The sequence below is a fragment of the Poecilia reticulata genome, linkage group LG7 (assembly GCF_000633615.1).
Source record: "Poecilia reticulata strain Guanapo linkage group LG7, Guppy_female_1.0+MT, whole genome shotgun sequence".
In the NCBI taxonomy this organism is placed as follows: domain Eukaryota; kingdom Metazoa; phylum Chordata; class Actinopteri; order Cyprinodontiformes; family Poeciliidae; genus Poecilia; species Poecilia reticulata.
The window spans coordinates 6,288,775-6,303,665 of record NC_024337.1 but is presented as its reverse complement, the minus strand read 5'-3'; the positions used below and the strand labels follow the sequence as shown (position 1 = coordinate 6,303,665).

General features: G+C 38.8%; 1 protein-coding gene across 3 annotated transcripts in view; it reads left to right on the top strand.

Annotated features, from left to right (window-relative positions):
* The first annotated feature begins 2,552 nt into the window (after nucleotides 1-2,552).
* cfap74 (cilia and flagella associated protein 74) overlaps nucleotides 2,553-14,891 on the top strand; it is a 54,206-nt gene continuing 41,867 nt past the window's right edge. For 2 of the 3 annotated variants that reach the window (XM_008413084.1, XM_008413086.1), the window contains exons 1-13: nucleotides 2,553-2,652; nucleotides 2,988-3,088; nucleotides 3,415-3,511; nucleotides 5,313-5,495; nucleotides 6,354-6,452; nucleotides 6,762-6,866; nucleotides 7,271-7,444; nucleotides 7,619-7,729; nucleotides 8,905-9,007; nucleotides 9,328-9,485; nucleotides 9,639-9,843; nucleotides 10,432-10,590; nucleotides 13,935-14,084. In XM_008413084.1, coding sequence (XP_008411306.1) covers nucleotides 2,992-3,088; nucleotides 3,415-3,511; nucleotides 5,313-5,495; nucleotides 6,354-6,452; nucleotides 6,762-6,866; nucleotides 7,271-7,444; nucleotides 7,619-7,729; nucleotides 8,905-9,007; nucleotides 9,328-9,485; nucleotides 9,639-9,843; nucleotides 10,432-10,590; nucleotides 13,935-14,084 — 1,641 coding nt within the window. In that variant the 5' untranslated portion in view covers nucleotides 2,553-2,652; nucleotides 2,988-2,991. Of the gene's footprint in view, nucleotides 2,653-2,683; nucleotides 2,783-2,987; nucleotides 3,089-3,414; nucleotides 3,512-5,312; nucleotides 5,496-6,353; nucleotides 6,453-6,761; nucleotides 6,867-7,270; nucleotides 7,445-7,618; nucleotides 7,730-8,904; nucleotides 9,008-9,327; nucleotides 9,486-9,638; nucleotides 9,844-10,431; nucleotides 10,591-13,934; nucleotides 14,085-14,891 lie in introns of those variants that run through there. The other variant, XM_008413085.2, reaches the window with a different exon arrangement.

The window sequence follows — 14,891 nt, the reverse complement described above, 5'->3', positions numbered from 1 at the left end:
GCTGGAGATCTTCATGGCTCAACTTTGCAAAATCTCTCTCTTCACCCTATTTCTGTCTTCACCCAACAAAAAAAAGAAAAGAAATGTTAAATGTTAAAAGTGGAATGTGATGTGTAATTATTGTAAAAAAAAAAAAAAAAAAACACTTGCAAACTAGCAACAAATAAATGCTGGAGGGAAACATGCTCAAACAAATGATCCAGATGGAGCACACTGGATAAATCCAATGCGCTGTATGTCTTTTGCAAACTTTTGGTCATGTTGTATCTTCCTAAAGTGAGCCACAATGTAAATACACAGCTGTTAAAGAATAACTATGTGGTATTTTTTGAAATGATCCCACAGTGGGAGGTTGATTGCCTCGTTCCGAACTGCGTTACATTTTATCCTTCCACAGAACCTTAGACGATTATTTATAAGTTATTTTGGAACTTTGACGCGGTTACGGGATTTAGCTTAAACCTTCAGAAGTTAAAACTTCAAAGAAGAAGATACCAATAACGTGCCTTCTTCCTCAAACTAATATTACAAGTCACACATATGTTTTCACTATGTTCTTTATGAACCCACGCTTTCACTGTATTGCTTTGGTTTCACATTTGCTCGGCGTCAGACGTCATGACTGAATAATATTTACTCACAAACTTGCACAGAGAGAAAAGGAGGCATTTGCTTTCTTCTGTTAAAGCCAAGGTTCGGTTGATTTAAACTCATTGTGGTGCTAAAAAAGAATAAAATCCTTATTCATTTTCAACTTCCTAGTAGTTATTTTCAGATGACTACTAGGAGGTAGTACTAGTAGTAGACCATAAAATATTCAAGACTGGCCTGTGGCAGAGCTTAGCCTGCCTTGGACATTTTGTTCAGAAAAAAATGGCTTCTGCCTTTCGCTCCTTCTCCTTAGTCTAAACTTTTTAGTACATGCAGCACAGCAATGTCACTGTTGAGGTCACCATTATCCCATGAAGTATACTTAATTGTCCCTTTCTCCTCACTGATAACAGGATTATATTGATGCTTTTGTAAAGTACTTTCAAATATGGCTTAAACAACTGGACACAATGTTAAAACTAAAAGCCACCAGGACAACCGAATATTATTTCCTGGTTAATCCGATTCAGTGGAGCTGATAGGAGGCATGAACCATTAGGATTGAGTGGTAAAGTTAAATCAAAAGTTCAACAAGTTAAAAGTTAGAAGCTGTGTACAATTGGGAAACTAAGTAATTGTAGCTTTTTGGGGTTTTTTTTGTATCAGACCAGTTTGTCTGGTGAATAATACAGGATACATTTTCACAGTAATATTGGAAGAGGCTGAAAGAAAAACTGTCTTGCTCCCATATTGTTCACATTAAAAATCTGGCATTTTAACATTGGTGTGTGTGCGTTTTTAATGTCCGCTGCTTCTATCTCACTTTCTGTCTAAATGCCTTTTTCATTTTATTCATGAAATGTTTCCTTTTTCATGTGGTTAGAGTAGTTCTGTGTGAATGCAGAAAGCACCCGCCTCGGTTTCTGCTGTTTCTCCATAAGTGAAAAAAACAAAAAAAACAGGACTGGTGATTCAGATCCTTTTGCACATCCTGGAATATCCACTGGGACTCCAGGATGGACAAAATTATTATTTTTTTCTTTAGATAAAAACAGCAACCTGTACTATCAAAAAAGCGAGAACAGAATATATGAAGGCAAAAATACAACAATAACTTGATTACATCTCTGAAAAAATGAAAAGTCCAGTAAATGTTTGCAGTTTCAAATTCAAAAATATTTGATTAATTCCAGAGGAAAATTATAAATCACACCTTTTTCTTTTGTTTCATAAATTACAGTACGGTATTTCTTTCCTGCTTTTTAAATTAAAAATGTTGTTTTGATCATGTTCTTGCAGACATGAAAAATTTCACAAGAAACACAAAGAAAATATTTATTTTTAAGACAACATTTTTAACTGCAGAAGAGTTCAGAAACCAATAAAGATTTTCAATCAAAGTTGCCGTTTATCCTCCCTTTGCATTGCTTCAAAGTAACCATCTGATTATTACTAATTCATTCTTTAGAACTGAACTGAACGCAGGGATAAAATGGCTTTACAGTCGGCTCCTCCTTTAGAGTTGTATTTACAAAAAAGTTGACGGAAGAAATGGTGAAAAAAATGTACAAACGCACAACATTTTTTTTTTTTTGCAGTCAGTCAACCAAATTTACTTTTGCAACAATAATAAAATCTGCATTGCTAATAAAATAGTTGTCAACCATCACTGTAGGTATCTAGTGGGAATCCATCCACTCTTGTGCGTGACAAAAACACTGCAGGACAAACGGATTTATCTCTTTCTGAGTCAACTGGGATTATAATTTTATGCGTTTACAGCAAGCATGGAAAAAAAAGCATGTTCTAACCAAAACTCTCTTTCTCGATAAGTACACTTTACACAGAAAAAAACACCAGACGCCAGCAGCAACGTCCTCTCAGTGGGGGTTCAATTTCATCAGCGAAAATGACAGGTTTCTTTTTTTCAGTTCAACTTCAGGGTTAAGCCCCGCCCCCTTGCGTCTCGTCTCCTTGGAAACAGTGAGAGTAAGCGAGGATAAAACTTGCTTCAGAAAAGGTTGCTTGGTGAAACAGTGAGAAAAAGCCTCACTAAAACAGGTATTTTGTTCATATTTTGCTAGTTGTTCGTGTGGTTGTTATTTTAAACGTGAAGCATCTTAAAAAACAGTCATATGCTACACTAGTTTTTTTTAGCTTTCTAGCCTTCCGAGTTAGCAGCACCTATCAGGTAAACCACTCACTGTCTGTTTAGGTATGCTTTGTTTCTGTGAACTTTGGAACTACGGTGTTTCAAAGATAATAACAACAGTAATAATGTGGCTTTTTTGTTTGTTTTTGTCAACACTTTCCTTAATTTAGCTTATTTTAATTGTTTATTGAAAGCCACAATGTTATCAGTTCGATAAGTTTGACTGTTTTATCCATATCCGAAGCTTAATGGACTTACTGGAGGAGTTGGAGTGCTCACCTGAAGGAGGGTCTCTGAAGTCTGGACTCTTCGATGTGCTCCTTCGCAGTTTTGATGAAACAGAGGGTAAGAAGCAGCTTCTAGCTTCAGGCTAAAGCTATATGAAAAACAGTAGCTACATACTGAAGTACATACGCAGAATAAAAAGGCTCATCCCCCCTCCCTGTCTGAAGTTAAATCAGATCAAACTTGTATTGTTTTAGGTCAGTCAGATTTACCAAAAAATATTTCTGCTTGCTAAATGTCACAATAATGAGAGAAACATTATTATCTCATAATAATGAAACCATCACAAAACCATCGATGAAAAGAAACAAACTGAAACGTCTCTGATCCAATTCCGCATGACAAAGTTTTTTTTTTGTTTTTTTTGTTTATGTCTTCAAAATCAGAGGAGGAAGCGGAGGAGGAGGAGGAGCCAGAGTATGTATATTTTGATGAAGAGCCAGGTCCTCTTCCTGACTTGGACTGGTTGCTGGAATTATCTGAGTAAGTATTTCTATTATTCATTGATTTACTAATATTTATCCGGCTGTGTACCTTGCCACTTCTCTCTGTTGTAATTGTCCCACCATGGAACTGTTTGACATCAGGCACATTATTATCTAGTTTATCAAGCACTGACAAATTCTATTTTCTCCATCGTATGCTAAGGGTGCAACCAGACTCTCCAAGAATAACTGCAGTAAGTGCACTGCCAGACAAAATTATTGGCACAGCCTGTTTAAGAGCTATAAAAAACAAACAAACCAAACCAAAAACCCCAAATCCCTCTTTTATTGCCGTAGCCTAATCTCTTTGGGGAAAACAATCCAATCTTTAATTTGGGTTTATTTTGTTTTTATCAAAACCACAGGTGGCTTAGTTACATTATGGGATAATGGTACAACTCCCAATATATTTGCTGTGAATATTATGTATTTATTTTTACTGTTTGATAAGCATTTCTAGGATCTCAGTTAGTGACTATTATGTATTGTGTCCTTGGATCAGAAATCAGACACTGAGGGCGGTTTCCTTTATCCTGTGGCTTTTAGTCTGTATAAGGTCTCATATTAATTGTGCAACCATGTGAGCAGAATGGAAAGGGAATAAAAAGTAGCCGATGCTTACTGCTAGAGATTTGATTCTTAAAGGGGCAGTGTTAGGTAGAATCAACTTTTTTGAGCTTAACCTCGTGTTGCTATGTGATTCTGCCACCATAAACATACTTGGAGAGTTGCCTTGATTGTTTCATACATGTTTGGAAAGTCTTTTAATCTCCCGTGGCAACCATTCAGCAGTGGAAAATGGACCAAGCATTGCCTTCGAGGCGCAGCTCCCTCCTGGAGCTACAGTTTCCGAGCTTCCGCCTCACAGAGCAGCTCTCCCGCCGTGGCTCCCCGCTCAGCTCCCTCAGACTAGCCAGCAGCAATCAGCAAACATCTGCGCATCTGCTGAGCTCACGATAGTTCACTATAGGAGCTACTTCTCAGTGCAACCTTGGTAAAAATGTACTTATGGTTCTTTAGAGGAGCGATGTGTGATGACTTCCTGAAGGCGGAGTTTCAGGATGAAAAGGAGTTCTTAAAGAGAGAAAGGCCCAATTTCAAGGGGTTGCATGGCGAAATCAAATTTCTTTTAAGTCACATTACATATAAGTAGCATTCTTACAGCAACTCAAATTAACCGTTTCTCGATTGTGCTATAAAATGGCACAGTGTGCTTGGAAAATACATAATAATGCCAACCAAGGAATGAAATCTGCTGGTCACAAAAACTCCCTTAAAATCATTCAATGCCGTCCAAATGCCAAGCTGTTCTTTGTGGAGTTCTGCCAGAAAAGAAGCAATCACTAATGTAAACATGGAGTTGGAACTTTAACTTGAACTCTGTGCTAGGATTTGGCATGAAACCAAGGACGAATATGTGGAAAAGCACCTCATGCCTGCTGTAAAGTTTTGTGGTTGATCTTTGTTGCTTCTGCCAATCAACTGATCTAAGGTCTCCTTGTCGGAATACTCCACCCTTGTAAATGTTGTACATACTGTTAATTTAGCTAAAATGTATTATTTCATCACACTGGATGTTTCCCACACCCTACTTGATAAATCTGCTTAATTAAAGCTTGGATTATTTAACAGTTTTCATTGTGAAATTCTGTGACTGCAGCAAACCAGGTCACAGTTGTACCAAAAACTGTGGCCAGCACGATATAAATTCTTATATTTACATAAATCACGTCCAGGATGTACATTAAATATGCATTCATTTTCCCTGTGTGTCCTTCTTCTTCATCGTTCATCGATAGTGATAGCGACGTCGACGTCAAGGGCGAGGGTGATGGCGATGGCGCCGGCGACCTTGCACCTGAGGCCGACAATAGCAGGCAGAGGACTTTTGCCGAGACAGCACAGATGTTCAAGCTGAGACGAAAACTGGACCAGCTGGACTCGTTTCATCGACAGAAGGAGCATGACGTGCAGAAAGCCAGGTCTGGACCTGGCACTCATCGACCTCTAGAGCTAACTTCCCTGTTTAACCCAGATCAAATTACACGTGCCTCTCTTGAATCGGCGAACACCTCCACGTACACGACCACGCCGGTCTCGTTTTCTCAAATGGTTTGTGTTGAGGTTTAAGGCTCTGTACAGACTGTTTCCTTTGTTTTGTTTTGTTTTTCCTGTTTTCCATAATCTTCGCTCTGTTGCCCTTGTCGCATGGGGGAAATCATTTCTGTACCAATTGATTCAGCAATTTGCGGGAAATCATTCCTGCCAGAGAGCGAACATTTCTAGTAATGACCTCTCTCTTCACTTTTCTTCCCCCTGTTTTTATTTGTCTCCACGGCGAACCATTAAGCACCTGATGAACTGTGATGGAGTCTCCATAAAAATGTCAGTCATCATCATTCAGCACAAAGCAGCAGTGGTCAGTGTGGAGCTTTAGTGCTCTCTGACTAAGCATCAGTTTAATGGAACATAAGCACAGCTGGCTTTCAAACAGTCTGCATCTGTTATGTTACAGTCTGCATCGGTTTCCTCTAATAAGAGCGTTTTCCATCAGTCACAGAATGTAGCTTTTTTTTTTTTGTCCCTGAAGAAAAATAATCATAATTTCAATATTTTACAATCAAAATAAATCTTTCAATTTCAAAAATATAATGACTAAATTAGTATGTTTCTTTTAGAATTCAACCGTTGCACATTTTGCCACATTTCAAAATTAAAATAACAAAGTTTACGTATATTCAAGTTTTTGGATTTAACATGTCAAGATGTAAAAAAATATATATATGTGATAATAATTCACCAGTGTTGCTTTTCATTTTTCAACTTTCTTTTCTGTTTAGAGAAAAGCTGAAAATTTGCCGTCACAATATAGGAAGCTGCTTGGAGCAGAAGAGCCAACTGGAGTGGGAAATAGAGCAGGAGAAGGCAAACGACAACAGGTGAATATAAAAAATCATCTGCACTAGTGGTGGGCATTTACTGCAGTTCTTTAAGTAAGTAGCATCCTGAAGAAGCCTGTTTCTAATCAAACAGTATTTGTGTCTGTGAGGCAATGAATGCTGTGCCAGGCAGTCTCAGCCATACAGCTATCTAAAAAAAAAGCTATAGCATTTTTATCTCTTTTTTTTATCCTTATCACAATAGTACCACACGTCCATAGCACCCACCACTATTCTGTACTTTATAAGGACATACTGGTGACCCAAGCTATTTCTCTCTTTCCACTCATTCCTGTCCTTATTTAACAGTGTGGCGGTGTTTCGACTGAGCACCCAGCACAAGTTGTTGTGTCAAAACCTGCAGAATGAAGAAGAGCTGGAAGGCCAAATCCACGCCGAACTGAAGCAACATGAGTGGGTTCAACGTGACGACGGTTTGTTTGTTCCAACATGGTTTGACAGGCACTCCGACTGCACGTAAAGGGCAGTCGTCTCGTTAGCTCTGATTTGATCACTGCCTCTGCTTTGAGGAAGTAAAAAAAATAAAAGAACGAGACAGCCAATACGAGGAATACATTCGCAACCAAGAGAAAGACTTTACCGTCGCAAGTTTCTTATGTCATTGTTGCTGAGTTGTAGATAAAGTGAAGCTGGTTTTTATTTCCAAACATTGCAAAACCATTTTTCAGTTTTAATGTTCGATAAACCCTTTGCAGACTCCCATCTGCAGTCCTATGTTAAGAACTAGATTAAATCCCGCATTAGCAAGATGTCGGTACATTTTGTTCTGCTTACTTCCAAATTTCTCCTCTCCTAAGAATGGTGCTGAATGAGGTGGAGGTGAAACTTGGCAACGTCTCCGCACTCCGCCAAGAGGTGGAGGAAGAAGAGCAGGTCTTCCAGGTCCTTAAAGCACAGAAGGCGGTAACAAGGTTGGAGCAGGAGAGGAAAGTCAGCCAGAACCGTCAACGCAGCATGAAGCTTTTTATGGAGTAGGGCCAACAACAGCTTGCGTCATTCATCACACTGACGCAGAATACATACGTTATAATTTCCTGATCTTCGTTTCTTAATTGATCAAACCCTTTTTTTGTTTTTTCCAATTATATAGGAGTAAGGAAAGCACATTTCCTTAATGTTTTGAAATCTTGTTTGTGTTCTGATAGTGAAGAGGCAGCCAAGCTGAAGGAGGAGGAGATCGAATGTCAAAGGAAGACCGAAGAGTTTCAAGCAAACCGAAAGGTAGCTGCCAAGTACTTGAGGCAGAGCAACAAAAGGTAATACCCAATAAACCGTGAACAGAGTCACACCGCAACAAGACAGCCACTGTCTCTGAAGACTATTAGGAGAGAAGGTCTGTCCTATTGATTGTTTACTGGCGCAGCGTCCTGTCCTGTCTATTTTTTTAAACAAAAAATAGAAAGGACATATGTAAGTGCTTTGATTCAGACACCAGTGTTGTAGATGAGAATGAAAGGGATCAAAATCTGGCACTAGCTCATAATATGGGCATCATGGCTTCTGTCCACTTTGGAAAATAAAACTGATCTGTCATTTGTGCCCCGTACAAGATTTTTATTGCGTATTTATTGCATATATAATGAATGGGAAACGGGCCCTTTCTGTGTTGTCCACAGTGTAAGTACGGTAAGAAATGAGTTGAGTCATTGAGCAATGACTCAACTGGCATCTAATTTTCATGTTGCTACTCATGTACTAAAGAGTTATTTAGCTGTTTCTGAAGAGTCTTGACTACATTCAATCATCTCTAGTTTAAAATCTGAAATACTCAGACTGCTAAAAGGCAAAGTGGATGATTCAGCGTTGAACAGAATTATTTACGACGCAAGTTCAGATTTATGAAAACCGTACTGTATTTATGGAATCCAAAAAAGGAGATTTTTCAATGTTTTCTTTTGGTGTCAGATTAATCTCACTGACAGAAAATGCAAAATGTGCATGGGTCAAACCCTGGACCTAATTGTGGTATGTTGACATTAGTTTGTAAGGAGCATAGGATTTTTACAACAACCGCCTCGCTCTGGTCAAATAAAAATGTACCACAAACTCATAAGCAGACACTGTGTTGCTACTGTATGAATAGGCTTTGCTTACCTTCTAGCTCTTCCCTGCTTTCTCTGCATCAGCTGCTTAATTAGGAATGCTAAGCAACATTTTTGACACTTCCAGTACACTCATTATAGGGCGAGTGTGATAAAAATTAGAGTGTTTATTTAAAGTGTTGAAATTCACATCTTTTCCGTGTGCAAGAACCTACGTCACCAAAACACGGTCACAAGAAGTAAAAATAAAGGACAGATAGCTGTGTCAAATCACATCTCAGGTCTAAGGCTTTGTGCTGCGTGTGGAGTTTGCTCCTCCGCCGAGCAGCAAACGCACTCTTGTTTTCTCTACACCTCTATGCCGGTGTTTGTGTGCATTTTATTTCTAGGTTGCATCAGCAAGTGGCGGAGAAGGAGCAGCAGAACAGGGAGTTTATCGAAAGGAGGATACAGGCTGTTGAGTCTCTAAAGTCTAACATAGCAGCCAATCAAGTAAGCAGCAGAACAGAACTTAAGTGTTTTATTTTTTGTTTCGGATTTTTTTTTTTTTTTCTTCCTGCAGATGCCTTATGTGGCACAGGCCTATTTATATGTTGTCATTTTAGAGTTATTAAAAGCAACAACAAAATTGAAAAAAAAAAAATTAAAAATGTTTTTATTATTATTATTATTATTATTATTATTATTATTATTATTATTATTATGCATATGGTATGCATTCTGTACGAATAATGCGATGTATGTACTTTCCAATTAAAGATCTTTATGCTTCTGTCAATTATATCATTCCTAATTTAGCTCTGTCACTTTAGGAGAGTTTGCGTGTTCAGCAAAGAAGAGCAAAGAAAAAAGTCCTGAAGAAAGAACAAGACGAAAGACACCTAAAAGCTTCCCTGGAGGCTCAAGGCTTCAACAGCTTCAAACATGTGTACCTGAAGAGACAGCTAGAGGAGACAAATCGAAAACAACAGTATGTCCTCTCCTCTCCTCTTCTTTCCTCAGCTACATGTATGTCCTCCACTCCCACTCTGTGCAGCAACGTGTGGGTGTTTTCTCTCTGTGTGCTGAGGAATACATGACCCCGTTTCAGCATAATGCAGTGTTGTTGATTTACACCTCTAAGGGAATTTGAAGAGAGCCAGAAGTCAAAGAGGCTGGAGATTGTTGCAAAAATTCTTCAGGAGGAACAGCTGGGAAAGAGCAGGAGCAAGGCACCGCCTTCCAATCTCTCATCTCATGACAAGTTCTCATCTTTGAGGCAAGGAAGAGAGTTGCTCCTCTCTTACCTGGAGCCTAAACTCCCATCAGCCCCTACATCACCAACATCGGTGAGAAGGTCTCAGCATCTATGATGCTATTAAGTATTAACACACCTTGAAGTTTTTCCACAGTTTGGCATTTAATACTTTTTCCTGGGATTTTTACACTTTTTACCGCATAGAATGGTAAGGATTGGGAATCGTTTGTTTTTGTGGAGGATCCTCACATTCTCAAGCGAGCATTTCCTTATTTGCAAAATTTTCTTCTTCTTTGCGGTTCTGATTTCAAGAGTATGCACCTAATATGTGAGAAGTTATCATTTGTCAGCTGTGAATTATTGAACCCTGCGATGTAGTCATACAGTTTGAGCTGGAGCTAAATGCAGCTACTGAAGGTGTCATGCTGTGTAAGCTCAGCTTTAGACTCCACGAAAGACTTTACGCTGGTGTGAAGGCTCGCCTTCCCGCAGGACAGCAATTCTAAACGTAAAGCCATAGCAACAGGCTGGTTTAATGCGTAAAATGGGAGCGTAATACAATAAATTAGTTGTTACGTGACAAAATGTGAAAAAGTTCAAGGGGTATTATTTAACCTTGGCACGACGGTGTTCGTATGTGAGGTCACAAATGTGTTTCTTTACATTTTCCCAACTTAAGAGACAGTACAGTACCATCCCCGGATCTTCTTCAACCTCCTCTGACGGTGAAAACTTCAAAATGGAGATGGAGGAAATGGACGAGATTGCTCACAAAAGCACCCCTAGTGACTTCCTTGCAGAGCCTGAATTTTCCGGGCTGTGGGAACAAGAATGTAAGGTGCGCTAAAACAACACAACCTTCCCGCCTAAAGCAAATTCATCTGAATTTGCTAAATATAAAGAGCCATAAATCATGTACTGTTCAGCAGCCACGTAAATATTCTGCAGGGAGCAGCAGAGGCACCCAGTGCTTGGTGGAGAGGTGTTTGTTGAGGTGTTGGGATCAGGGTGGAATATCATATGAACCACCTCATGCTTACAGTGAATCTTATTTCTGGCAGGTGAAGAGACATAGAGTAACACGATCTGTCAAGTCAGGTAGCACAAGCCTGTGTGGAAAAACTCAGCTAAAGTATCTGAGATGCTTGTCCACATCGATAGACGTCTCCCAGGAGACCAAACTTAATCAGTAAATTTCAGGTGTGTTCACACTACAAAAAAAAATTATTCCTCTGAAGGGCTCCAGTTTGATCGAAAATACATACCTGTGTAAGGTTTAGGCACTGTGTGTGCTAGAGTTTTGGCACTTTTCTGTTGACACAGTATGTCAAAAAACAGACGGATAAATATAACATTTACAGCTGACCTCGTGTCACATCCTGCTACAGTAGGTGTCACCAAGAGCACACTTTGTGATGATGGCACACATTTCAACTGACACACACACACTATTCGTAAGTGATAATAATATCCACCTGCCTGCTTCGGTGTTATATTTAGGAACAGCTTCTACTTCTGCTTTACTTTTGTAAATCTTTGTCTAAAATGATGACAATAACAAACATAATGGTTATTTAATTACTCAAATTATGCTAGAGCTTATTTTTAAATGTATTTCTATTATTTTTCTAAGAATGCAACAGAATTAAACAGCGAGAATTAAAGCAAAGCACAGACATGGGATGACAAGGTAGGGGAATAAAACCTACACGTGTTCCTTCCACGTACAGGGGAGATGATATTTTCCAAAGACATAAGTTTCGGTTTTATCTTCAAAACCAAAAGTTTATGGGGTTCCATCACTACTACAGATCATAATTATTAAAGTTTTGCACAGATATTAATCTGCAGTGTTGCATGTCTGTTAACTGACAGATGCTGTTATTGTAGTACCCAACCAACCAGGCAAAGATTAGTGTAATACACTTGGAAACTAAGTCCTAGGGCCAAGATAATATATATTAAAAAAATCCAAAATAAGAAGTTCAGGGCATGCAATTGAAATAAATCCCCAAAACACAGACTGGTAACTGTGAAACAGGAACATGTGGGAGACAACCAGATTGAGAGCAGCTGAGGGAGAAGATCAGTGATGGAGGGAATGAATAGAAGAACAGAAATAATAAGTCAGACTACAAACTGTAGAGCAGTATCCAAACATAACATCACCTCTTCGTGAGAAAGATTCAACATATACAGGAGATAGGGAAAAATAAAATGCAAGCAAAAACCTAGTTATCGATGTGTCCAAAACCTTAAACTAATACGATGGTTTAATTTCAGTTTTGAGTTTTTGTTGGTACACAATTAATATCAACTATACTAAATCCAGTTACCCTAGAATAAAGCATAGCTAATTATCCCAAATGATATTGCTGATATTTACTTATTTGCATATTTTAGCTAAATTCCCAATGCTGTTTCCATTTGTTTTGTTCTTTCTTTAAGAGTTTCCATGTTTACCAGCTGGCAAAAGATCTTAAGCAAAAACTAGTCACTGGAGGAAATGCTGGAGGGAATGTTTCCAGATAAATCGTTTAAAAAAAGAGAGAGAGAGAGAGAGAGATGTATTTCAGTTAATTAAACACATAGCAGAGATAATTGTTTCTCCAATTTCAACCCCAAATGGACAATTCCAGAAGATGTAGGAAGGATTTCCACAAGGTTCTCCACACCCGCCATCAATATGCAAAGTTTGACTGGCCCTTCTCTGACTGTTTTAATTTAGCAGTAGAAAAATAAATAAATCTTGTTTGGCAAGTGGCCGTTAAATATAAGATTTATCTTGAAGATATGAAGGAATTTATTTTCTTTGAGGTCACATTTATTCTTTATTAATTGAAAACTAAAGAGGACCACTCCATCTGGAATAGCACAATATTCCCACATACCAAGAAATAACTTGAATTCAAAAGGGACATCTATTTGCTTTGGAATAGTTATTATTATTATTATTATTATTATTATTATTATTATTATTATTATTATTATTATTATTATTATTATTATTATAAGCAACCCATATTGCTTACAAAATACCTTGAAACCAATTTTTTATGCTCTATTTGTCTTCTAAATATTTATTCCCTTCTTTGAATATAGATACAGATAGCTGGAATTAGCTAAATGCTGTGTGTAGTGACAAAATCAGCTGTGGGAAATAATATGTTTTCTGTGTATTTCAACTCCATAGAAACACACAAGCAGATGTTATACAGCACTAAGTCTGAGAAAATGTTCAATGAAAAATGCAAATATTGCAACTGTAAGTGTGTTTTATGTACCAGACACAAGTACTCAACACAGAATTGGATGTACTGTAACATTTAACAATAGAAGAAAAAGATTCAGGGTTGTTATTTGTAGAAAATTCCCAGTCACCTTTAAACCATCCTTTCAAACTATTAAATCAATTCAACTGTAGATTTCAAGAGAATATCTCGTGGAACTACGCTTACAGAACTCCTTAAAGTAACCATTTACCATTACATGTATTTCCAGCAATCACCAAAAGTTTAGAAAGAACAACAAGAGTAGGAGTGTCTCTGAATTAGCTCGCTGCTACAGAGGTGAGTTGGCTCACTGTCTCATTCAGCGTCCTAAAGCAGTTGAAATGAAGGGCGACAGGCTTCGCTTCCCGTTGCGCTGGTTCCTTTGAGACTTCAGAGCGAACACGGCGCTCCTGCTCAGAGATCTGAGCGTGTGACAAGTCAAGTGGAAGGGATCCCTCCTGCGAACGTACAGATCAGACTGATGCCCTCATTAAAGGCTACAGTCCAACAGAGCAGTCAGATACAACAAAACAACAAAGCTTAACGAGGGGAAGGAGGATGGTGATTAGATGCTCTCTTTGTAACACAGTGTTTGCAGCAGTTTGAAAAAAGCGAAATTACAAATACTAGGATACCAAACCTTACAGTTTTAGATGTAATTTGAATTATTACATGACCTTTTTGTCGTATTTGAGGAATGAGCATCATATACAGCTGCTGTTGTATTGTGAGTATTGTTTTTTTTAATATTGAATCTGATGACTAAAAGATCAAAGACCTGAAATACGTAATCTCATCTAATGCTAGACAGACTGCAAAAAAAGAGATTATTTGTCTGTTTCTACAGTTTATGTAGATGTCTGGTGTGGAGTGTGTTTTCAATAGCTTTTTTTCTGCTTCCTGGTCACAGAAGCCTGTCTTATCTTCTGCAAAGTCAGAAGTCAAGGAAGCTGAGTCCGGCATGGACAGCGGGACGTTAACTGCGACTGGCAAAAGGATTCATGAGAAAGATTTGAAACGGCCTCCATTCTCCAGCAAGCCAGAAGTCGTCCTCTTTAAGGTACTAACTTCAGTAAAAGTGCCACTCCAAACAATATACACCAGTGGTCCCCAACCCCCGGTCCGTGGACCGGTACCGGTCCGTGGACCAATTGGTACCGGGCCACGCAAGAAATRGTGAAATATTTCCGTTTTATGTATTATTTGAGTCTGGAGGATCTTTTATTTTGAAAATCCTTTAACCGGATTCTCTCGGTTACTTGCGCGCCAACACTGAGGCCACAAGCAGMAAAMTGAGTAAKAAACAGATCAGATGTCTTTGGAAAGTTTCTTTGCGAAGGGGAAAAGGCCCAGAGAAGAGACAGGAGAATGGATTTATCCTGGACCGGTAGGTGAGTCCCACATTACAAACCCGCTCTGCGTAACATGKGGCGACCGGCTGCTAATGAGGCAATGAAGCTTCAAGCTGCTTTGCCACAAAGAGACCAAGCAGGCTGTGGATATAAGCAACACTTCGGGTGTTATTGTCTCCCATCATCACTCCCAGGTGGGACCATCTCGTTGCAGAGAAACAAGCTCAGGGCTCCGTCAGTCAGTATCCTGAGTTAAAATTTTCAGAAAGTAAAATGTTCATTTTTGTGGCGCTTCTGTATCTTATTTTAAAGGGATATATAAACATTACCATAGCGACCAGAGTCAGAGCGTTTGGGCTGCGGTCGTGAGTCTTAAGTCTGGTTTAGACGGAATGAATTGTCGGCCGATTCTCCAAACCTCTGTGACCACAGAGCTGATAAAAGAACAACAGGTTCGATCGGTTCGTGTGTCCAAGGCAGGAGCAACACGAACCGATTCCAGTCACGAACATCCC